Source organism: Passer domesticus, unplaced genomic scaffold (assembly GCF_036417665.1).
Source record: "Passer domesticus isolate bPasDom1 unplaced genomic scaffold, bPasDom1.hap1 HAP1_SCAFFOLD_138, whole genome shotgun sequence".
Lineage (NCBI taxonomy): Eukaryota > Metazoa > Chordata > Aves > Passeriformes > Passeridae > Passer > Passer domesticus.
In genome coordinates, this window is record NW_026989929.1 from 1 (window position 1) to 24,283 (window position 24,283).

General features: G+C 57.9%; 1 protein-coding gene across 1 annotated transcript in view; it reads left to right on the top strand.

The window, feature by feature from the left end:
- Window positions 1-160: 160 nt before the first annotated feature.
- Window positions 161-24,283, top strand: part of LOC135291855 (adhesion G protein-coupled receptor L1-like) — a gene marked incomplete at its 5' end in the record, with an annotated part of 28,161 nt that continues 4,038 nt past the window's right edge. The window contains 16 exons of the mRNA XM_064406110.1: window positions 161-264; window positions 1,500-1,687; window positions 1,736-1,841; window positions 3,420-3,458; window positions 5,009-5,192; window positions 9,159-9,281; window positions 9,595-9,800; window positions 10,865-11,035; window positions 13,040-13,249; window positions 14,416-14,636; window positions 16,126-16,192; window positions 16,711-16,802; window positions 17,677-17,845; window positions 19,057-19,185; window positions 23,276-23,372; window positions 23,873-23,992. Of these exons, the coding sequence (XP_064262180.1) occupies window positions 161-264; window positions 1,500-1,687; window positions 1,736-1,841; window positions 3,420-3,458; window positions 5,009-5,192; window positions 9,159-9,281; window positions 9,595-9,800; window positions 10,865-11,035; window positions 13,040-13,249; window positions 14,416-14,636; window positions 16,126-16,192; window positions 16,711-16,802; window positions 17,677-17,845; window positions 19,057-19,185; window positions 23,276-23,372; window positions 23,873-23,992 (2,226 nt within the window). The remainder of the gene's footprint in view (window positions 265-1,499; window positions 1,688-1,735; window positions 1,842-3,419; window positions 3,459-5,008; window positions 5,193-9,158; window positions 9,282-9,594; window positions 9,801-10,864; window positions 11,036-13,039; window positions 13,250-14,415; window positions 14,637-16,125; window positions 16,193-16,710; window positions 16,803-17,676; window positions 17,846-19,056; window positions 19,186-23,275; window positions 23,373-23,872; window positions 23,993-24,283) is intronic.

A 24,283-nucleotide genomic window follows, 5' to 3' on the forward strand; every position in this document is an offset into this window, starting at 1 on the left:
TAGGAGAACTGGGAGAACTGGGGGGACAGACATCACCTCCCCCAGACATCGCCTCCTCCCACGTGGGGCTGGGGATTCTGTGGGGTGGGGAGGGGGCAGTGGGGGATTCAGGGAAATGTGGGGTCCCCTGAGCCCCCCCTGAGCCCCCTGTGCCCCCCAGGCATCGCCTCCTTCCAGTGCCTGCTGGGGCTGGGGGTGTGGAACCCCCGCGGGCCCGACCTGAGCAACTGCACCAGCCCCTGGGTCAACCAGGTGGCCCAGAAGGTACCAGGGGACCCCAAAATGGGACCCTCCAAAGGGGACACCCCTAAACGGGAATCCCCCAAAATGGGACCCTCCAAAGGGGACACCCCTAAACGGGAATCCCCAAAAACCAGGACCCCCCCAGAAAGGGGGATACCCTCTGACCAGGACCCCCACAAGCAGGGACCCCCTAAAATGCAGGTACTCCCAAAACAGGACCCCCCCCCCATGAGGAAACCCCCCTAAGTGAGGATACCCCAAAAGAGGGACTGCCCCAAATGGGGACCCCCCCCAACAGGGACCTCCAGAAATGGGGACACCCTGAGAAGGGGGGCTCCCCAAATTGGGGACCCACCTTGGGACCCTCCTGTCCCAGTGACCCCCCCAGGTCCCCTGGGACCCCCAAACCCCTGCCTGGGGGGTCCTGGAGTGTACCTCTCTCTGCAGGAGCTGCTCCCCACTCAGGGGGTCCCCGACCCTCCCCAACCCCCTGGGGGATGTGGGGGTTCCCCCCCAGCCCCCTGCAGACCCCCCAGATCAGCTGCAGACCCCCAAATCCTCATGGCCATCCTGAGACCCCTCAGAGAATCCCCACCCCACGGAGGCGCCTGATCCCACTCAGGGGGTCCCCCAAAACCCCCTGTGGGATTTAGGGGAGTCCCCCCTCACTTGTGTGTGCCCCCCCAGATTCCCAGTAACTCCCCCAGATCCCCCAAAACCCCTCAACCTCCCCTTAGAGACCCCTCAGAGCATCCCCACCTCACAGAGGGGGCTGGTCCCCACTCAGGGGGTCCCCCAAACCCCCTGGGGGATATCGGGGAGCCCCCCCTGAGCCAGAAGCCCTGTAACCCCCTGGAGGATATTGGGGAGCCCCCCCACTTACCCATGGATGCACCCCCAAACCCCCTGGGGGATATCAGGGAGCCCCCCCCTGAGCCAGACCCCCTGTAACCCCCTGGAGGATATTGGGGAGCTCCCTGACCTGTGGTTGCCCCCCCAAAACCCCCCTGGGAGATATCGAAGACCCCCCCCACTTACCCATGGGTGCCTCCCCAGACCCCCTGGGGGACATTGGGGACCTCCCCTGACACTTGGGTGCACCCCCAGACCCATTGGGGGATATCAGGCACCCTCCCACTGACCCATGGGTGCCCCCACAAACCCCCTGGGGGACATCAGGGAGCCCCCCTGAGCCGCGGGCGCCCCCAAACGCCCCAGGGGATATCGGGGAGCCCCCTGACCCTGGGTGCCCCCAGATCAAGAGCGGGGAGAACGCGGCGTCCATCGCGGGGGAGCTGGCGCGGCACACGCGGGGCCCGGTGTTCGCGGGGGACGTCAGCTCGGCCGTGCGGCTGCTGGAGCAGCTCCTGGACATCCTGGACGCGCAGCTGCAGGCGCTGCGCTCCGCTCGAGAGGGAGTCCGCGGGGGAAAAACTACAACAAGGTGCGACCCCAAAACCCGGATTTAGGGTTCAGCCCACTGGGGGGACAGGGGACAGGAGGGGACAGTGGGGGCACGGCAGTGGCACATCCTGGACGCGCAGCTGCAGGCACTGCGCCCGCTCGAGAGGGAGTCCGCAGGGAAAAACTACAACAAGGTGCGACCCCAAAACCCCCATTTAGGGTTCAGACCACTACGGGGGCAGGAGGAACAGTTGGGACCCCAAAACCAAGATTTGGGGTTCAGCCCAAAGTGGGGGGTCAGGGAGCGATGGGGACACAGTGGTGGCACGTCCTGGATGTGCAGCTCCAGGCCCTGTGCCCACCCAAGGGGAAAAGTCTACAGCAAGGTGGGACCCCAAAACCCCGATTTGGGGTTCAGATTGCTGGGGGACTGAGAGGGAACAGGTGGGACCCCAAAACCTGGATTTGGGGTTCAGATTGCTGGGGGACTGAGGGGGAACAGGTGGGACCCCAAAACCCGGATTTGGGGTTCAGATTGCTGGGGGACTGAGGGGGAACAGGTGGGACCCCAAAACCCAGATTTGGGGTTCAGATTGCTGGGGGACTGAGGGGGAACAGGTGGGGACCCCAAAACCCGGATTTGGGGTTCAGATTGCTGGGGGACTGAGGGGGAACAGGTGGGACCCCAAAACCCAGATTTGGGGTTCAGCCCAAAGGGGGACCAGGGGGAGCAGGTGGGACCCAGAGGGGACTGAGGTTGAGGGGCTCTGAGCACCAAAAAACTACAGCAAGGTGGGAGCTCATCGTGGTTTTGGGGTGTTAATTTGAGATTTTGTTATTTTTTCGGGGTTTTTTGGGTAATGTGTTAATGAGTGTGGTGGGTTTAGTGTTGGTTAATTATTAGTGTTTATTAATTGTTTGTATTTAATTATTAGTAATAATTATTATCTAAACAATAATTGTTAATTAGCATTTATAATACTATAGAAAGGTAAAGGAGGTTTAAAACATAAAAGGGTATAAAGAAAAAATTATTAATAGTAATTAAAAGAAAGAGTAATAAGAAATAGAATAAAAATTTTCAATTTTTTTTAAAACTGATAATGTAAAGAAAGGAAAGCAAATTTAAAATTGTTGTTAGTTTATTATTTTTAAAAGAGTTTCTTTTTTTTAGTTTATTTAAGGGGAGAAGGAGCTTTTTTGTTAATGTTATGGAGATTTTTTTTTATTTAAAAAAAAAATTTGGGAGCTTTGAGCACCAGATTAGGAAGAGTTACAGCAAGAACTCAGACAAGGTGGGACCCCAAATCCCCCGATTTTGGGGTCACCCTATTGAGGGGTGGGGTGGCCAAGGGGGAACTTGTGCCTGTGCCCAGTTTTGGGTGCCCCTGCTCCAGAACCTGAACCATATTTTTGAGGGTTTTGGCTGATTTTGGGGTTCTGCTCTGAATTTTGGGGTTGTCCTGGCCCAAATGTTGAGGGGCTCCTTTTCTAGAGATCAAACATGCTCTGCCCCGAATTTTGGGGTGCTGCTGCCCAGATTTTTGGGGTCGCTGTGCTGGGCCCCTTCTCCCGTTCCGCATTTGGGAGTCCCTCCCCAAATGCTGGGGTTGTTCTGCCCCAAATGTTGGGGTTGTTCTGCCCTAGAGTTTGGGGTTATTTCCTGCATTTTGGGAGGATCCTGTTGTGGATTTTGGGGTGCCCCTGGTGCAGGTTTTGGGGTCCCACCCCCTCACCTGGGTGTCCCCTCCCCCATTTTATTGTCTCCCCAGATGCACAAGCGGGAGCGAACCTGCAAGGATTACATCAAGGTGAGGGGCGTGGCCTGAAGGGGCGTGGCCTTGAACAATGGGTGGGGCTTGTGTGGGTGTGGTGGGCAGGGCTTGTGGGTGGGGCTTGAGTGGGTGGGCATGTCAGGGGCAGGGCTATGAAATGGGTGGGACTTGTGCTGGTGGGTGGGGCTTATTCAGGGGGTGGAATCTGTATGGGCGTGGCTTAGGGGTGATAATAGGTGGGTGGGGCTTTGGGAGATGAGCATGGTCAGCATGGGCGGGGTCTGGGGGGTTTGGAAGGTTTTGTGCTGGGTGTGGCTTAGAGACGATAGGTGGAGCCTGGAAGGGCATGTCACGTGGGCGTGGGTGGGGTCTGGATGGGTGTGTCCCATGGGTGGGGTCTGCCTGGGTGGGTGTGTCCCGTGGGTGGGGTCTGTCTGGGTGGGTGTGTCCCATGGGTGGGGTCTGTCTGGGTGGGTGTGTCCTATGGGTGTGGTCTGCCTGGGTGGGTGTGTCCCATGGGTGGGGTCTGTCTGGGTGGGTGTGTCCTATGGGTGTGGTCTGCCTGGGTGGGTGTGTCCCCTGGGCAGGGTCAGTCTGGGTGGGTGTGTCCCATGGGTGGGGTCTGTCTGGGTGGGTGTGTCCCATGGGCAGGGTCAGTCTGGGTGGGTGTGTCCCGTGGGTGGGGTCTGCCTGGGTGGGTGTGTCCCATGGGTGCAGTCTGTCTGGGTGGGTGTTTCCAATGGGTGTGGTCTGTCTGGATGGGTGTGTCCCCTGGGCAGGGTCAGTCTGGGTGGGTGTGTCCCATGGGTGGGGTCTGTCTGGGTGGGTGTGTCCCATGGGTGTGGTCTGTCTGGGTGGGTGTGTCCCATGGGCAGGGTCTGTCTGGGTGGGTGTGTCTCATGGGCGGGTCTGTCTGGGTGGGTGTGTCCCATGGGCGGGGTCTCTCTGGATGGGCATGCCCCTGGAGTTGGACATGGCCACGCCCAGGGCAGTGCTGGAGACCTGTGGGATGGGTGTCAGTGGGCAGGGCCTGTCCTGGGTGGACGTGGCATTTGGGCACATCCCTTTCTGTGTGTCCCTTTGGGCATGTCATTTGGGTGTGCCCCCGGGCATATCCATTGGGCGTGTCCCCGTGTGTGTGTCCCAGCCCCACCCACCTCACAGACTTCGGTGGAAGCTGTGGGCATTGGGTGTGTCCCCAGGGCGTGTCCCTGTGTGTGTCCCTGGGGTGTGTCCCTGGGTGTGTCCCCTGGGTGTGTCCCTGCGCGTGTCCCAAGGCGTGTCCCAGCCCCGCCCACCCCTCCCGTCCCGCAGGCCGTGGAGGAAGCTATGGACATTGGGTGTGTCCCCGGGGTGTGTCCCAAGGCGTGTCCCTGGGTGTGTCCCCTGGGTGTGTCCCTGCGCGTGTCCCTGGGTGTGTCCCCTGGGTGTGTCCCTGGGTGTGTCCCCTGGGTGTGTCCCTGGGTGTGTCCCTGGGCGTGTCCCCAGCGTGTGTCCCTGGGTGTGTCCCTGGGCATGTCTCTGGGTGTGTCCCTGGGCGTGTCCCAAGGCGTGTCCCAGCCCCGCCCACCCCTCCCGTCCCGCAGGCCGTGGTGGAGGCCGTGGACAACCTGCTGCGTCCGGAGGCGCTGGAGTCGTGGCGGGACATGAACGGCTCGGAGCAGGCGCACACGGCCACCATGCTTCTGGACGTGCTCGAGGAGGGCGCCTTCCTGCTCGCCGACAACGTCAAGGAGCCCGCGCGCTTCCTGGCCGCCCGACAGAACCTGGGTCAGCCCCACGGGGACCCCGGGACCCCCACCCACCCCCTGCGGCTCCTCGGAACCCCGAACCCCTTCCTGGGGTCCCCACAGGCCCTTGCTGCCCGCCCTGTCCCTCCTTGCAGTCCCTGGGGTCCGTAACAGACCCTGGTGTCCCAATATCCCAATCTCAAATCCCCAGTCCCAACCCCAAATTTCCAAATCCCAAATTCCCAATCCCAAATCCCAAACCCTAAATTCCCACATCCCAAATTCCCAATCCCAAATCCCCAATCCCAATCCTGATCCCAATCCCAAATCCCCGATCCCAATCCCAAATCCCAAATCCTCAATCCCAAATTCCCAATCCCAATTCCCAATTCCAATCCCACATCCCCAGTCCCAATCCCAATTCCCAAATCCGAAATCCCAAACTCCGAATCCCAATCCCAATTCCCAAATCCGAAATCCCAAATTCCCAACCCCAAATTTCCAAATCCCCAATCCCAAACCCAATTACAAATTCCAAATTCCAATCCCAAATCCAAATTCCCACATCCCAAATTCCCAATCCCAAATCCCCAATCCCAATCCCAATCCCAAATCCCCAATCCTCAATCCCAAATTCCCAATCCCCAATCCCAATTCCCAATTCCCAATTCCAATCCCCAATCCCCAATCCCAATCCCAGTTCCCAAATCTGAAATCCCAAATTCCCAATCCCCACTCATCCCTGGGACAGTGACGCTCTCCTCCAACCCCTCCCCGGGGTCTCCAGGGGCCTCTCCCACCCCTGTTCACTCCCTGGATCATCTCCCACCCCCCAACCCCAGCTTGGGGACCCCCACCCCAATTCCCTGAGCATCGAGGGTCTCCTGTGGGTGGTACACACATGTTCCCGCGGGCTCTGTGTGACACACGGCTTTTCCTGTGTTATTCCTGTGTTTTTTCTGTGTTTTCCCATGTTTTTCTGTGTTTCCTGGCAGTTTTGGAGGTGTCAGTGCTGAACACCAAATTCCCAATCCCCAATCCCAATTCCCAATTCCCAATTCCAATCCCCAATCCCCAATCCCAATCCCAGTTCCCAAATCTGAAATCCCAAATTCCCAATCCCCACTCATCCCTGGGACAGTGACGCTCTCCTCCAACCCCTCCCCGGGGTCTCCAGGGGCCTCTCCCACCCCTGTTCACTCCCTGGATCATCTCCCACCCCCCAACCCCAGCTTGGGGACCCCCACCCCAATTCCCTGAGCATCGAGGGTCTCCTGTGGGTGGTACACACATGTTCCCGCGGGCTCTGTGTGACACACGGCTTTTCCTGTGTTATTCCTGTGTTTTTTCTGTGTTTTCCCATGTTTTTCTGTGTTTCCTGGCAGTTTTGGAGGTGTCAGTGCTGAACACCAAATTCCCAATCCCCAATCCCAATTCCCAATTCCCAATTCCAATCCCCAATCCCCAATCCCAATCCCAGTTCCCAAATCTGAAATCCCAAATTCCCAATCCCCACTCATCCCTGGGACAGTGACGCTCTCCTCCAACCCCTCCCCGGGGTCTCCAGGGGCCTCTCCCACCCCTGTTCACTCCCTGGATCATCTCCCACCACCCAACCCCAGCTTGGGGACCCCCACCCCAATTCCCTGAGCATCGAGGGTCTCCTGTGGGTGGTACACACATGTTCCCGCGGGCTCTGTGTGACACACGGCTTTTCCTGTGTTATTCCTGTGTTTTTTCTGTGTTTTCCCATGTTTTTCTGTGTTTCCTGGCAGTTTTGGAGGTGTCAGTGCTGAACACCGAGGGGCTGCTCCAAGAGCTCCTGTTTTCCATGTTTTTCCATGTTTTTTCCATATTTTTTTCCATGTTTTCCCCCTGTTCTTGAGGTGTCAGCGCTCAACACCATGGAGCCGCTCCAGGAGCTCATGTTTTCTGTGTTTTTCCATATTTTCCATGTTTTTTTTCCATATTTTACATGTGTTTTCCTGTTTTTTGATGTTGTTTTATTATGGCTTGGGGTTTTAGGGGTCTGTCCAACCCTGGCTGCCGGGGGTGTCTGGACAGTGAGGTCCAGCTAAGCACAACCTGTGCAGGTCCCTCAGGCAGGCTACCAGCTGCAGGCAATTTAGCAATTTCAGCTCTTTAGCGATTTCAGCTCTTTGGTGATTTCAGCTCTTTGGTGATTTCAGCTCTTTAGCGATTTCAGCTCTTTGGGGATTTCAGCTCTTTGGCGATTTCAGCTCTTTGGTGATTTCAGCTCTTTAGCAATTTCAGCTCTTTGGTGATTTCAGCTCTAGTGATTTTAGCTCTTTGGCAATTTCAGCTCTTTAGCGATTTCAGCTCTTTGGTGATTTCAGCTCTAGTGATTTTAGCTCTTTGGCGATTTCAGCTCTTTAGCGATTTCAGCTCTTTGGTGAATTCAGCTCTTTGGTGAATTCAGCTCTTTAGCGATTTCAGCTCTTTGGTGATTTCAGCTCTTTGGTGAATTCAGCTCTATTGATTTCAGCACTTTAATGATTTCAGCTCTTTGGTGATTTCAGCTCTTTAGTGATTTTAGCTCTTTGGCGATTTCAGCTCTTTGGTGATTTCAGCTCTTTGGTGATTTCAGCTCTTTGGTGAATTCTGCTCTTTGGTGAATTCAGCTCTATTGATTTCAGCTCTTTGGTGATTTCAGCTCTTTGGTGAATTCAGCTCTTTAGCGATTTCAGCTCTTTGGTGAATTCAGCTCTTTGGCGATTTCAGCTCTTTAAGTGATTTTAGCTCTTTGGCGATTTCAGCTCTTTAGCGATTTCAGCTGTTTGGTGAATTCTGCTCTTTGGAGAATTCAGCTCTATTGATTTCAGCTCTTTAATGATTTCAGCTCTTTGCTGAATTCAGCTCTTTGGTGAATTCAGCTCTTTAGCGATTTCAGCTCTTTGGTGAATTCAGCTCTTTGGTGAATTCAGCTCTATTGATTTCAACACTTTAATGATTTCAGCTCTTTGGTGAATTCTGCTCTTTGGTGAATTCAGCTCTATAGTGATTTCAGCTCTTTGCTTGCTAAGTGCCTCGGCAGACGCAGGGAGAGAAAGGAGCAGGCTGTGTGAGGTTCCACAGAGGTGTCTTTATTGGCAGCTTCTGTGAAGGGTGTCTCAGTGACAGCTCTTCTGCAGAACTGGGCAGAAATAGGGCTTTATACAGGAGATACGAGTTTTGGGAAACAGTCCAATAGTAAGGGTCAAGAGAAAATGACCTAGGGTCTTACAGCGAGGTAACGAGGGTCCGAAGGCGAAAGAGCGGCTTCTTAGGTCCAGTCATCATGACTTGGCATTTCTTATCTTGGGCTGGTGACCGCCAGGGAGGCCTTGCAGGCCCTGTGGCTGCTGCATTGTTTTCCCTGGTTTCCCCCAGTTCTGGAGGTGTCGGTGCTTAGTACTGAGGGGCCACTCCAGGAGCTCGTGTTTTCTCTGGTTTTCCATGTTTTCAACAGGGTTTTTTCCCATATTTTCCATGTTTTTCCCTGTTTCTGGCAGTTCTGGAGGTGTCGGTGCTGAACACCCAAGTAGCTATTCCAGGAGCTCCTGTTTTTGCATGGTTTTCCATATTTCCTATTTTTTTCCAGATGTTTCCATATTTTCAATGTTCTTTTCCATATTTTCCATGGTTTTTCCATATTTTCCATATTTTTCCATGTTTTCCATATTTTTCCCATGTTTTCACCCAGTTCTGGAGGTGTCAGTGGCCACTTCAGGACCTCCTGTTTTCCATGTTTTTCCATATTTTCCATGGGTTTTTTCCCATATTTTCCATGTTTTTGTCCATATTTTCCATCTCTTTTTTTCATTTTTTCCCTGTTTTTTCATAGTTTCCATGCTTTTTTCCCTGTTTTTGGCAGTTCTGGAGGTGTCGGTGCTGAACACTGACTGTCCCCTCCAGGAGCTCATGTTTTGCCTGTTTTTCTGTATTTTCCATGAGTTTTTCCCTGTTTTTCCATATTTTCCATGGTTTATTTCCCTGTTTTTGGCAGTGCTGGAGGTGTCGGTGCTGAACACCGAGGGGCCCCTCCAGGAGCTCGTGTTCCCGCAGGAGCTGGGGGGTGACGGCTCCATCCAGCTCTCGGCCAGCACCCTCAAACAGAACAGCAGGAACGGTGAGGGGGGCACGTCTGGGGGTCCGGGGGGGTCCTGGGAGCCTGGGGGCTTGGGGGGTTTGGGGCACCCAGAGCACCCCCAAACAGAGCAGCAGGAATGGAGGAGGGACACATTGGGGGCTGGGGTGGTTTGGGGGGTCCTGGGGGAATGGGGGGCACCCTCAGAGCAGCTGGAATGGTCAAGGGGTGTCTCTGACCTGCAGCTCCCCCAGGGGTGGTGAAGGGGGGTCTGGGTGGGTTTTTTGGTGGTTTTGGGGTGTTTTTGTGATGGTTTTGGGTGTTTTTTGGTGTCTCTGACCCGCCGTCTCCCCAGGGGTGGTGAAGGTTGTCTTCATCCTGTACAACAACCTGGGGCTGTTCCTGCCCACCGAGAACGCGACCGTGCGGCTCGGGGGGGACGGGGGGCCCCGCGCCCCCCAGCTCGTGGTCAACTCCCAGGTCATCGCCGCCTCCATCAACAAAGAGTCCAGCAGGGTCTTCCTGCGGGACCCCGTGGTCTTCACCCTGCCCCACCTGGAGGTGCGACCCCCAAAACCCACCCCGAACCCCAAAACTCCCTGGGACCCTCAAAACTGCACCCAGAGACCCCAAATCTGGATGTTTTGGGACATCCAAAACTTCACCTGGACCCACCTCGAGGTCTTCACCCTGCGCCACCTCGAGGTGGGACCCCCAAAAACCCACCCAGACCCCTCATGACACACCCAGGACCTGGGAACCCTCCCAGGACACCCCAAACCCCACCCAGCACCTCAGAACCACTCAGGACCCCAAAATCCCACCGAGACCTCCAAACCCACACCCAGAGGCCCCCAGACCTCCCAGGACCCCTCATTCCCCACCCAGACCCCCAGACCAGGAACCACTTTGAGGCCAACTTCTCCTGCAATTACTGGGATTGGGCCCCTCTCCCTCTTTTCGGGACCCCCATTTTCTCCTCATTTCCCCATTTTCCCCCATACCCCATTTTTCCCCATTTCCCTCTGTCCCATATCAAAAACCACTTTGGGCCAACTGCTCCTTCTGGAATTACTGGGCTTGGGGCCCACCTTCTCTTTGGGACCCCCATTTCCCCGGTTTTTCCCCATTTCCCAGACCAAGAACCACTTTGAGATGAACTTGTGGAATTACCAGGCTTGGGCCCTTCTCCCTGTTACTGGGACCCTCTGGAACCCCCATTTCCCTGATTTTCCCCAATTTTCCCCCATTTCACAGACCAAGAACCACTTTGGGACCAACTGCTCCTTCTGGAATTACCGAGATTGGGGCCCCCTCTCTTTGGGAACCCCATTTCCCTGATTTTCCCTGATTTTCCCTGATTTCCCCCAGTTTTCCCCCATTTCCCAGACCAAGAACCACTTTGAGATGAACTTGTGGAATTACCGGGATTGGGCCCTTCTCCCTGTCCTTGGGACCCTCTGCGACCCCCATTTTCCCCTGATTTTCCCCCAATTTCCCCCCATTTCACAGACCAAGAACCACTTTGGGACCAGCTCCTCCTTCTGGAATTACTGAGTTTGGGGCCCCCCTCTCTTTGGGACCCCTATTTCCCCGATTTTCCCCAATTTTCCCCCATTTCACAGACCAAGAACCACTTTGGGGCCAACTGCTCCTTCTGGAACTACTCGGAGCGCTCCATGGCCGGGCACTGGTCGAGCCAGGGCTGCCGCCTGCTGCGCTCCAACGGCACCCACAGCTCGTGCGCCTGCAGCCACCTGACCAACTTCGCCCTGCTGATGGCCCGGAGCCAGAGCGTGAGTGGCACACCTGGGCACACCTGGGTATGGCTGGGTACACCTGGGCACACCTGGGCACACACACACACCTGCAGCCACCTGACCAACTTCGCCCTGCTGATGGCCCGGAGCCAGAGCGTGAGTGGCACACCTGGGTACACCTGGGCACACCTGGGCACACCTGGGTACACCTGGAGTACACCTAGGCACGGCCGGGTACACACCTGGGCACAGCTGGGCATGACTGGGCACACCTGGGCACACCTGGGTATGGCTGGGCACACCTGGGTACACCTGGAGTACACCTAGGCATGGCCGGGTACACACCTGGGCACAGCTGGGCATGACTGGGCACAGCTGGGCACACCTGGGTATGGCTGGGCACACCTGGGTACACCTGGAGTACACCTAGGCATGGCCGGGTACACACCTGGGCACAGCTGGGCATGACTGGGCACAGCTGGGCACACCTGGGCACAGCTGGGCATGACTGGGCACACCTGGGCACACACACACACAGCTGCAGCCACCTGACCAACTTCGCCCTGCTGATGGCCCGGAGCCAGAGCGTGAGTGGCACACCTGGGCACACCTGGGCACACCTGGGTACACCTGGGCACACCTGGGTACACCTGGAGTACACCTAGGCACGGCTGGGTACACACCTGGGTACACCTGGGCACACCTGGGTACACCTGGGTACACCTGGAGTACACCTAGGCACGGCCAGGTACACACCTGGGCACAGCTGGGCATGACTGGGCACACCTGGGCACACCTGGGTATGGCTGGGCACACCTGGGCACACCTGGGCACACACACACACCTGCAGCCACCTAACCAACTTTGCCCTGCTGATGGCATGGAGCCAGAGTGTGAGTGGCACACCTGGGCACACCTGGGTTTGCCTGGGTATGCCTGGATACACCTGGAGCACACCTAGGCGTGGGCACACCTGGGCACACCTGGGCATGGCTGGGTACAGCTGGGCACACCTGGACACAGCTGGGTACACTTGGACATGGCTGGGCACACAGGGACACACCCCTGGCCACACACCCAGTGACACCTGACCAACTTTGCCCTCCTGATGGCATGGAGCTGGAGCGTGAGTGCACCTGGGCATGGCTGGGTACACCTGGGCATGGCTGGGACACACCCCCTTGCACACACCCAGTGACACCTGACCAACTTTGCCCTGCTGATGGCGCAGAGTCAGAGCATGAGTGACACACCTGGGCACACACCTGGGCACACCTGGGCACACACCCACACACCCACTGACACCTGACCAACTTTGCCCTCCTGATGGCATGGAGACACAGCATGAGTGCACCTGGGCATGGCTGGGTACACCTGGACACAAACCTGGGCACACCTGGGCATGGCCTGGCACACCTGGGAACACACCTGGGACACGTGGGGCACACACCCCATGACACCTGACCAACTTGCCCCTGCTGATGGCCCAGAGACAGAGCATGAGTGACACACTTGGGCACACACCTGGGCACACCTGAGAGAGCTGCGGCACACCTGGGATCACCTGCTTGAGGATCCTGCTGGCCCCTGCCCCCTCCTGGAGGCCCCTGTCCCTCCCCCTGACCTCGTCTCAGTCCCAACCCCCTCCAAATCTCTCACTCCTCCCCAAAAATTCCATTTTCACAGTTCCCAGAGCAGCTGAGCCTTCATTCAGGTGCTGCTGTTGGTGGTCACCTGGGCAGGGATCCTGTCCCATCCTGGTGGCCCATGTCCCTTCCTGGTGGCCCCTGTCCATGCCCATGGATCCAGACGACCCCAAACACTCCCTAAATGCCCAGAATTCCCATTTTCCCCTGTTCCCCAGAGTTCCCAGGGTGGCTGAAGGAGGTGCTGCTGTCGGTGATCACCTGGGCAGGGATCCTGTCCCATCCTGGTGGCCCATGTCCCTTCCTGGTGGTCACTGTCCCTGCCCATGACCACGACTGGATCCCATAACTCCAGATGCCCCCGGAATTCCCATTTTCCCCCCGTTTCCCGCAGTTCCCGGGGCGGCTGAACGAGGTGCTGCTGTCGGTGATCACCTGGGCGGGGATCCTGGTGGCCCTGCTGTGCCTGGGCCTGTCCATCTCGGCCTTCTGCTGCCTGCGGGGGCTGCCCTCGGAGCGCACCACCATCCACAAGAACCTCTGCATCAGCCTCTTCCTCGCCGAGCTGCTCTTCCTCGTGGGCATCGACAAGACGCAGTACCAGGTGGGGCTGGCACACCTGGGGCACCCCGGGGCACACCTGGGAGCCCTGAGGGACCACCCACGGCACACCTGGGACCCCTGAAGGACAGCCCATGGCACACTTGGGACCCCTGAGGGACACTCTATGGCACACCTGGGACATCCCACATCACACCTGGGACTGCCCATGGCACACCTGGGACATCCCAGAACAGCCCTGAGACGCCTGGAATGTCCCATTGCACCCCACAGCACCCCTGTGGGGCAGCCCATGGCACCCCTGTGACACCTGGGATCCCCAGGGGACCACCCATGACACAGCGGGGACATCCCAGGACACCCCGTGGTACATTTGGGACTCCCAAGGGACCACCCATAGCATCCTTCTGGCTGTCCCTGTCCCCATCCCCATCCCTGTCCCTGTCCCTCAACCACTGTCACTGCAGGTGATTTCTCCTATCTTTGGGTGGTCCCTGCTGTCCCTGTCCCCACATGTCCCCATGCCCACAGGTAGTCTGTCCCATCTTTGGGTGCTCCCTGTCCCATCTTTGGGCAGTCCCTGTCCCTGTCCCTGTCCCTGTCCCTGTCCCTGTCCCTGTCCCTGTCCTATCTTTGGGCAGTCCCTATCCCTGTCCGTGTCCCTGTCCCTGTCCCTCTCCCCGTCCCTGTTCCTGTCCCTATCCCCTGTCCCATCTTTGGGCAGTCCCTGTCCCCACATGTCCCCACACGTCCCCATCCCCGCAGGTGGCCTGTCCCATCTTTGGGCAGTCCCTGTCCCTGTCCCTATCCCATCTTCAGGCAGTCCCTGTCCCTGTCCCTGTCCCTGTCCCTGTCCCTGTCCCTGTCCCTGTCCCTGTCCCACCTTCGGGCAGTCCCTGTCCCTGTCCCTGTCCCTGTCCCTGTCCCGTCTTCGGGCAGTCCCTGTCCCTGTCCCTGTCCCTGTCCCGTCTTCTGGCAGTCCCTGTCCCTGTCCCTGTCCCATCTTTGGGCAGTCCCTGTCCCTGTCCCTGTCCCCTGTCCCTGTCCCTGTCCCTGTCCCATCTTTGGGCAGTCCCTGTCCCTGTCCCATCTTTGGGCAGTCCCTGTCCCTGTCCCTGTCCCATCTTCGGGCAGTCCCTGTCCCTGTCCCTGTCCCATCTTCGGGCAGTCCCTGTCCCCACACGTCCCCACACGTCCCCATCCCCGCAGGTGGCCTGTCCCATCTTCGCCGTGCTGCTGCACTATTTCTTCCTGGCGTCGTTCTCGTGGCTGTGCCTGGAGGGGGTTCACCTGTACCTGCTGCTGCTCGAGGTGTTCGACAGCGACCCCGCCCGCCGCAAGTACTACTACGCGGGGGGGTACTTCTTCCCCGCCGTCGTGGTGGCCGTGGCCGCCGCCGTGGACCACCGCAGCTACGGCACCGACCAGGCGTGAGCGCGGCGTGGGGCTGGGCGGGGCTGGGGTGGGGCTGGGGTGGGGCTGGGTGTGGCTGGGTGGGGCCAGCATGTGGCTGGGGTGGGGCTGGGTGGGGCCAGGACATGGCTGGGGTGTGGCTGGGTGGGGCCAGGGTGTGGCTGGGTGGGGCCAGGATGTGGATGGGGTGGGGCTGGGGTGTGGCCAGGGCAGGGCTGGGTGGAGCCAGGACGTGGCTGGGGTGTGGCCAGGGCGGAGTGGGGGTGGGACTGGGTGTGGCTGGGGTGGGGCTGGGTGGGTCCAAGACATGGCTGGGGTGTGGCCAGGGTGTGGTCAGGGGTGTGGTCAGGGGTGTGGACGGCATGGGGCTGGAGCTGAAGTGTGACCAAGGTGTGGCCAGGGTTTTGTCAGGGTGGACCTGGGGTGTGGCCAGGGTGTGGTTGGGGTGTGGCCAAGGTGTGACGAGTGTGTGGCTAGGGTGTGGTCAGGGTGTGGCCAGGGTGTGTCTGGGGTGTGGTCAGTGTGTGTCTGGGGGATGTAGTCAGGGTGTGGTTGAGGTGTGGTCAGGGTGTGTCTGGGGTGTGGTCAGTGTGTGTCTGGGGTGTGGTCAGTGTGTGTCTGGGGGATGTAGTCAGGGTGTGGTTGAGGTGTGGTCAGGGTGTGTCTGGGGTGTGGTCAGGGTGTGGTTGGGGTGTGGTCAGGATGTGGCTGGGGTGTGATCAGTGTGTGTCTGGGGTGTGATCAGTGTGTGTCTGGGGTGTGATCAGTGTGTGTCTGGGGTGTGGTCAGGGTGTGGCCAGGGTGTGATCATTGTGTGTCTGGGGTGTGGTCAGGGTGTGATCAGTGTGTGTTTGGGGTGTGGCTGGGGTGTGATCAGGGTGTCTGGGGGATGTAGTCAGGGTGTGGTTGAGGTGTGGTCAGGGTGTGGCTGGGGTGTGGTCAGGGTGTGGCTGGGGTGTGGTCAGGGTGTGGCTGGGGTGTGGTCAGGGTGTGATCAGTGTGTGTTTGGGGTGTGTCTGGGGTGTGGTCAGGGTGTGGCTGGGGTGTGGTCAGGGTGTGTCTGGGGTGTGGTCAGGGTGTGGCTGGGGTGTGGTCAGGGTGTGATCAGTGTGTGTCTGGGGGATGTAGTCAGGGTGTGGTTGAGGTGTGGTCAGGGTGTGGCTGGGGTGTGGTCAGGGTGTGGCTGGGGTGTGGCTTCCCCCATGGGGAGTGACCAGGTGTGAATGGAAGGCTGGGGGTGTGGCCTGATTTAGGGGGTGTGGCCCGGGCTGGGGGCGGGGCTTCCCCATTGGGAGTGACAGGTATGGATGGAGGGGCTGGGGGTGTGGCCTGAGTCAGGGGGCGTGGCTTGAAGCAGGGCGGGGCCACAGGTGCTGCTGTGGGACTCACCAGGTGTGGATGGGGGCTCTGGGGGAGGGGCTTTGTCAGTGGGGGTGGGGTCTGACCCATGGGGGCGTGGTCTCACCCGGGGGGGGGCATGTTCTGGTGACGCCCCGCCCCTGGCAGGTGCTGGCTGCGGGTGGACAATTATTTCATCTGGAGCTTCATCGGGCCTGTGGCCTTCGTCATCCTCGTAAGGGGGGGCTGGGGGGGTTTGGGGGACTGGGGGACCAGGGATGGACCTTTGTCATGCTCAGATGGGGGGATGGGGACCTCAGGGGGCTTGTGGGGAGTCTGGGGGGTCTGGGGATGGCCCTTCCTCATCCTCATATGGGAGCCTGAGAGGGCTTGGGGGGCCTCAGGGGGGTCTGGGGGGGGGCTGGGGCAACCCCAATGGGGATCACACCATAGGGCAGCTGTGGGGTCCCACAATGGGTCTGGGGTCCCCCCGTGTCTGTGGAGTCCCCCCGTGTCTCAGGGTGGTCCTACAGTGGCTCTGGGCAGGTCCCACAGTGGGTTTGGGGTCTCCCAGTGTCTGTGGGGTCACCCCATGTCTCATCTAGGGTCCCCTGTGGCTCTGGAGTCCCCTGGTGTCTCAGGGTGGGTCCCACAGTGGCTCTGGGGTTCCCCTATGGCTCTGGGGTCCCCTGTGGCTCTGGGTGGGTCCCCTGTGGCTCTGGGTCCCCCCGTGTCTCACCTGGGGTCCTGCAGGTGACGCTGGTGTTCCTGCTGGTGACCCTGCACAAGATGCTGCGCAGCTCGGCCGCCCTCAAACCCGACTCCAGCCGCCTGGACAGCATCAGGTGGGGGACCCCAAACGGGACCCCCAAGGGGGGGACCCCAAACAGGACCCCAAAGGGAAACCCCAAACAGGACCCCAAAGGGAAACCCCAAATGACCCCCAAACTGGGGGGGACTCCAAATGGGGAGGGATGGGCCCCAAACAGGATCCCACAGAGGGGAACCCAAAACGGGACCCCTGAACTGGGGGAGGCTCCAAACAGGGAGGGATGGACCCCAAACAGGACCCCTGAACTGGGGGACCTGAAGAGACAGGAGGGACCCCAGATGGGACCCCCAAAGGGCACCTACAAATGGGGGACCCCAAATGAGACCCCTGAGTTCAGGGGGCCCCAAATGAGATCCTGAACAGGGGGAACCCAAGCGGGACCCCTGAATGAGTGCATCCCAAACAGGACCCCAAACAGGGCAGGGAGGGACCCCAAAATGGGGTCCACTCCCCTAGAGCTCCCTGGCTGTGGGTGCTGGGCATCCCAGTACCCTCCCAGTCCTTCCCAGTGCCCTTCAGTGTCCTGCCACTGCGCTCCAGTCCCTTCCAGTACCCTCTCAATGCCCCCAGTGCCTCCCACTGCCCTCCAGTCCCTTCCAGTACCCTCCCAGTGTACCCCCAGTGTCTCCCAGTACCCTCCCAGTCCTTCCCAGTGCCCTTCAGTGCCCTGCCACTGCGCTCCAGTCCCTCCAGTATCCTCCCAGTGTCCCCCCAGTGTCTCCCAGCACCTTGCAGTCCTCTTCCAGTGCCTTCCAATGCCCTCCAGTGCCGTCCCAGTCCCCTCACTCAGGATCTCTGGGTGCCCCACCACTCCCCAGTCCCTCCCAGTGCTCCCCAGTCCCTCCCAGTCCATCCCAGTGCCCCCAGCTGACCGGGGTGCCCCGCAGGTCGTGGGCGCTGGGGGCCATCGCGCTGCTGCTGCTGCTGGGGCTCACCTGGGCCTTCGGGCTCCTCTTCGTCACCCGCGAGTCTGTGCTGACGGCGTCGCTGTTCACGGCCTGCAACGCCCTGCAGGGCACCTTCATCTTCCTCTTCCACTGCGCCCTCCAGAAGAAGGTGCGGGGGGCACTGGGAGGGACTGGGAGGTGCTGGGAGGGCACTGGGATGGGCTGGGATACACAGAGATCATGGGTGAGGGACAGGGGAAGGACACAGAGGGGACATCAGTTGAGTACCTTCATCTTCCTCTTCTACTGCGCCCTCCAGAAGAAGGTGCGGGGGGCACTGGGGGCACTGGGAGAAACTGGGAGGGACTGGGGCACCCTGAGATCATGGGTAAGGGACAGTGGGAGGGCACAGGGGGGACTTCGGTCAAGTACCTTCATCTTCCTCTTCCACTGAGCCCTCCAGAAGAAGGAGGAGGGAGAGTCTGGGGGAGACTGGGGGTCACAGGGAGGAACTGGGAGGGACTGAGGACGCACTGGGAGGCACTGGGAGATAGTGGGACACCCAGAGATTAGGAATGCAGGGACTGGGAGGACACCACATGGGCACCTTCATCTTCCTCTTCCACTGCGCCCTCCAGAAAAAGATTTGGGGGGGCACTGGGAGAGACTGGGATCCTCAGAGAGCATGAATGAAGGGCACTGGGATGGACTGGGGGGAACTGGGAGAGTGGGACCTCCAGAGATCATGAACAAGGGCACTGGGAGGCCACTGGGAGGGACTGGGGAGGCACTGGGACAGTAATGGGGGGGGTACTGGGTTGTTACTGGTGGGCACCCAGTTGCACCAGGAGCTCAGGAAGCATCTGGCACTGGGGGCACTGGGAGGTTACTGGGGGTTACTGGGGTGAGCTGGTGGGTATTAACCCCGCCTCCCTGGTCCCTCCCAGATGCATGGGAGGACTGGGTGTTACTGGGGGTCACTGGGCTGTTACTGGGGTGTTACTGGGCTGTTACTGGGTGTCACTGGTGTTACTGGTGTGTTACTGGTGTTACTGTGTGTTACTGTGTGTTACTGGGTGTTGCTGGGAGTTACTGGTGTGTTACTGGTGTTACTGGGATGTTACTGAGTGTTACTGGGTGTTATTAGGTGTTACTAGGTGTGGCTGGTGTGTTACTGGTGTTACTGGTGTTACTGGGGTGTTACTGGTGTTACTGGTGTGTTACTGGTGTTACTGGTGTGTTACTGGTGTGTTACTGGTATTACTGGATGTTACTGGCGCGTTACTGTGTGTTACTGGTGTGTTACCGGCATGTTACTTGTATTACTGGGTTTTACTGGTGTGTTACTGGTGTGTTACTGGTGTTTCTGGTGTGTCACAGGTGCACCGGGAGCTCAGCAAGTGCCTGCGGCACTCGGGGTGTTGCCTCAGGGGCCCCCCCGGCACCTCCCTGGGCGCCCTCAAACCCTCGGCCGCCCGCGCCCACCCCCGGTACTACAGCGGCACCCAGGTGGGGACCCAAAACCACCCCAAACCCACCCTAAACCACCCCAAAATCATCCCAAAAACCTCCCCCTAAACCCCACCCCCGGTACTACAATGGCACCCAGGTCAGAACGCCCAAAAACCCCAAAATCACCCCAAAAACTTCCCCCTAAACCCCACCCCCAGTACTACAATGGCACCCAGGTGGGAACCCCAAAAAAACCCCAAAATCATCCAAAAACCTCCCCCTAAATCCCACCCACCCCCAGTACTACAGTGGCACCCAGGTGGGGACCTCAAAACCACCCCAAAACCACCTCAGAACCACCCCAAAACTCTCCCCCTAAACCCCAGCCCTAGTATTACAGTGGTACCCAGGTGGGGACCCCCAAAAAACCCCCTTGACTCACACAAAAAAACCCTCGAACATCCCCCTGGTACTACAGCAGCATCCAGGTGGGGAGCCCCAAAAATCCCCCCCAGCAGGACGGTGGGTCTTTGAGGGATCTCTCACAGAGATAGGGGCCCATAGCTCTGAAAAACCCCAAATCCCACAGACAATCCCATAGACACTCTCCCAGAGGCCACCCCTAAATCTCACAGAACCCCCACCCCAAGACCCCCCCAGGAAGTCCCATCCCATTCCAGAGACCCCAACCCCATCTCAGACACCCGCCAGAGACACCCCAATCCCATTAACACCCACCCAGAGACCCCATATGGGACTGGGGAAGATCTCTGAGAGGGTTTATGGGATTTCCAACCCCTATTTCTTCTGTTTTTTTCTCCTTTTTTCTTACTCACATTTCCAACTCTCTATTTTTTTCTTTTCATGTGCTTTTTCTTCCCTTCTCCACCCCTTTTTCTCCTCACATTTTCTGCCCTTTTAAAATCTTTTCTCTTTCATTTCCCACTCTTCTCACCTTTCCCACCCTTCTCTATTTCATATTCCCCATGTCAATCCCAGCTCTTTTTTTCTTTTCTTTTTCCCACCCTTTCCTCTCATATTTCCCACTTTTTTTCCCCTCAGATTTCCCACCACTTTCCCCCTCATGTTTCCCTACCTTTTCCCCCTGACTTTTCCTGCCCTTTTCCCCTCACGTTCCCACATTTTTCCCCTCACATTTCCCAGTTTTACCCTCACGTTTCCCACTCTTTTCACCTCATGTTTCCTGCTTTTATTCCTTTAACATTTCCTGCCCTTTTCCCTTCACGTTTCCCACTACTTTTTCCTCTCACTTTCTCACCCTTTTCCCCTCACATTTCCCACCCTTTTTCCACTCACCTTTCCCACCTTTTTCTCCCCTCACATTTCCCACCATTTCTTCCCTTACCTTTCCCACCCTTTTTTTCCCCTAAGGTTTGCCACCCTTTTCCTTTTACGTTTTCCACCTCTTTCCCCCTCATGTTTCCCTCCCTTTCCCCCCTCACTTTTCCTGCCCTTTCCCCCCACCACATTTCCCACCTTTTTCCCCTCACATTTCCCACCATTTTCCCCTCACGTTTCCCACCCTTTCCCCCCCTCGCTTTCCTGCCCTTTCCCCCTCACATTTCCCACCTTTTCCCCTCACATCTTCAACCCTTTTCCCACTCACTTTTCCCATCCTTTTCTCCCCTCATGTTTTCCACCCTTTTTTCCCCCTCAGGTTTGCCACCCCTTTTCCCCTCTCATGTTTCCCGCCCTTTTCCCCTCACATTTCCCACTACTTTTTCCTCTCACTTTCCCACCCTTTCCCCCTCACATTTCCTGCCCTTTCCCCCCTCACATTTCCCACCCTTTCCCCCTCACATTTCCTGCCCTTTTCTCCCCTCACATTTCCCACCATTTCTTCCCTTACCTTTCCCACCCTTTTTTCCCCCTCAGGTTTGCCACCCTTTTCCTTTTACATTTTCCACCTCTTTCCCTCTTATGTTTCCCTCCTTTTTGTCCCTCACTTTTCCTGCCCTTTTCCCCTCACGTTTCCCACCTTTTTTCCCTCACATTTCCCATTGTTTCCCCCTCACATTTCCCACTCTTTTCCCACCTTTTTCTCCCCTCACATTTCCCACCATTTCTTCCCTTACCTTTCCCACCCTTTTTTCCCCTCAGGTTTGCCACCCTTTTCCTTTTATGTTTTCCACCTCTTTTCCCCCTTATGTTTCCTTCCCTTTTCTCCTCACATTTCCTGCTCTTATTCCCTTCACATTTCCTGCCCTTTTCCTCTCACATTTCCTGCCCTTTTCCCCCTCACATTTTCCACCCTTTTCCCACTCACTTTCCCCACCTTTTTCTCCCCTCATGTTTCCCACCATTTTTCTCTTACCTTTCCCACCCGTTTTCCCCCTCAGGTTTGCCACCTTTTTCTTTTACATTTTCCACCTCTTTCCCCCTTATGTTTCCCTCCCTTTTCTCCCTCACTTTTCCTGCCCTTTTCCCCTCACGTTTCCCACCTTTTTCCCCTCACGTTTCCCACTGTTTCCCCCTCACGTTTCCCACCCTTTACACCTCACGTTTCCTGCTCTTATTCCCCTCACATTTCCTGCCCTTTTCCCTTCACATTTCCTGCCCTTTCCCCCCTCACATTTTCCACCCTTTTCCCACTCACTTTCCCCACCTTTTACTCCCCTCACATTTCCTGCCATTTTTTCTCTTACCTTTCCCACCGTTTTTTCCCCTCAGGTTTGCCACCCCTTTTTCCCTCGTGTTTCCCACTGTTTTCTCCTCATGTTTCCCACCCTTTTCACGGCACATTTCCTACTCTTATTCCCTTTACATTTCCCACCCTTTCTCCCCTCATATTTCCCACCTTTTTGCCCTCATGATTCCACTCCTTTCTTCCTCCCTTTTTCCCTCACCGCTCAATGGGAGAAATCCTCTCGTTTCCCACCCTTTTGTCACCCTTTTCCTCTCACGCTTCCAGCCCTTTTTGCCTCATGTTTCAAGTCCTTTCCCTCCTCATATTTCCCACTGATTTCCCCTCACGTTTCCCACCCTTTTCACCTACGTTTCCTGCTCTTATTCCCTTCACATTTCCCACCACTTTTTCCTCTCACTTCTCCCACCTTTTTCCCCTCATGTTTTCCATCATTTTCCCCTTACCTTTCCTGCCTTTTCCCCATCACATTTCCTGCCCTTCCCCCTCACTTTTCCCACCCTTTTCCCCCTTCATATTTCTCACTGTTTTCCCCTCATATTTCTCACGCTTTTCACTGCACATTTCCTTCTGTTATTCTCATTTCCTGCCCTTTTCTCCCTCACATTTTCCACCCATTTTTCCTGCCCTTTTCTCCCCTCACATTTCCCACCCATTTCCCTTCACATTTCCTGCCTATTTCCCCCTCGTATTTCCTGCTCTTTCCCCCCTCATATTTCCCCTTTCCCCTCACATTTCCCTCTCTTTTCCGCTCACATTTCCCATCCCTTTCCCCTCCCTTTCTCTACCCTTTTCCCCTCAGGTTTTAAATACTTTTCCCACCACTTTTCCTTGCCCTTTTCCTCCTCTGCTTTAATCCTGGGGCTGCCACACTTCCCTCATCCCTCTTGGGGCCTGTCAATCACTCTGAGGGGCTGATCCTGCCTGTCAATCACTCTGAGGGGCTGATCTTGCCTGTCAATCACTTTTATTCCTGCCTGTCAATCACAGAGGCCACATGTCAATCACTCTAGTTCTGTCTGTCAGTCACACAGACCCCAGACACCTCAGAGCTCTCTGACCCCCCAAAGCCCCCCAGATAATCCCCCCATACTCATGCCCAGCAGTACAGCAGCACCCAGGTTGGGGCCCCCAACCCCCCCTCTAAATAACCCCTCACCCCAAAAGCCCAAAGCCCCCAAACCAATTCCACACCCAGGATCCTCCCCATGGCACCCTCAAATCCCTCCAGACCCTCAAATCCCCCGTGACAGACCCAGACCATCCCCCAGACGCACGTGGGCCCCCTCCAGACCCCCCAGATCTACCTGTGGCACCCTAAGATCCCCGTGTTACCCTCTGGACCCAAAACCTCCCTCAGACCCCGCCAGGCTGTGGGTGCTGGATGTGGGGACACCTCGGAGGTGTTCCGGGGTGTCTGGGGGGTTCTGGGGTGGTTTTTGGGGGGTTCTGGGGGTGCCAGCCCCACCGTTGTGCTCCCAGAGCCGGATCCGGAGGATGTGGAACGACACGGTCCGGAAACAGACGGAGTCCAGTTTTATGGGGGGGGACCTGAACAGCACCCCAACCTTGAACCGAGGTGAGACACCCCCAAAAAACACCTCTGAACCCCCCCCTACCCTGAATGGAGGTGAGCCCCTCCCAAGAGACCCCAGAAACCACCCTCCACCCTCAGCACAGGTAAGACCCCTCCCCAGAGACCCCAGAGATCACCCTCCACCCTGAATGGAGTGAGACCCCTCCCAAAAACCGCCATGGGACCCCAAAGATCCCTCTGGGCCCCCTCAGACCCCCAGGGACCACCCAGGACCCCTTTCCAGACCCCCTGAGATGCCTCGGATCCACCTCAGACCCCTGAGACTCCCCATCCCCTCCCCGGGACCCCCTGGGACCCCAAATCCCCTCTGGGATGCCTTTGGGTCCCCCCCAGATCCTCTGGGACCCCTCTGATCCCCCACAGGTCCTGGGGTCCCCAAAGACCCCTCTGATCCCCCAGACTCCACTCAGAGCCCTCCAGGACACTCTTGGGACCCCCAGAGCCCCCAGCCCCCCGTGTGTGACCCCTCTCCCTCTCCGCAGGGTCGCACCTCCTGCCCAACCCGGTGCTGCCGCCGCGGGGGGGGTCCAGCCCCTACAACACCCTCCTGGCCGAGGGGGGGGGCTTCACCCCCGCCTCCCCCCCTGCCTTCACTGCCCCAGGTGGGTATGGGGGGGCACGACCCCCCCAAACTGCCCCCGAACCCTCGGGACCCCCCAGGACCCTCCCCCAAATCCTTTCTTCCTCAGCACCCCCCGGGTGGGTTCAGGGGGGGCTTGGGGGGTCCTGGATGCTCCCACCCTGAGCACCCCAGTGTCACATGGGGGGGGGCAGTTGGTCCCACAAAATACCCCCACCCCACCCTGGATCCCCCCAAAATCCCCACAGCCCCTGCCCCAAGGGGGATGGGGGGTTTGGGGGCTCCTGGCTGCTGCATCCTCCACTGTTTCAGC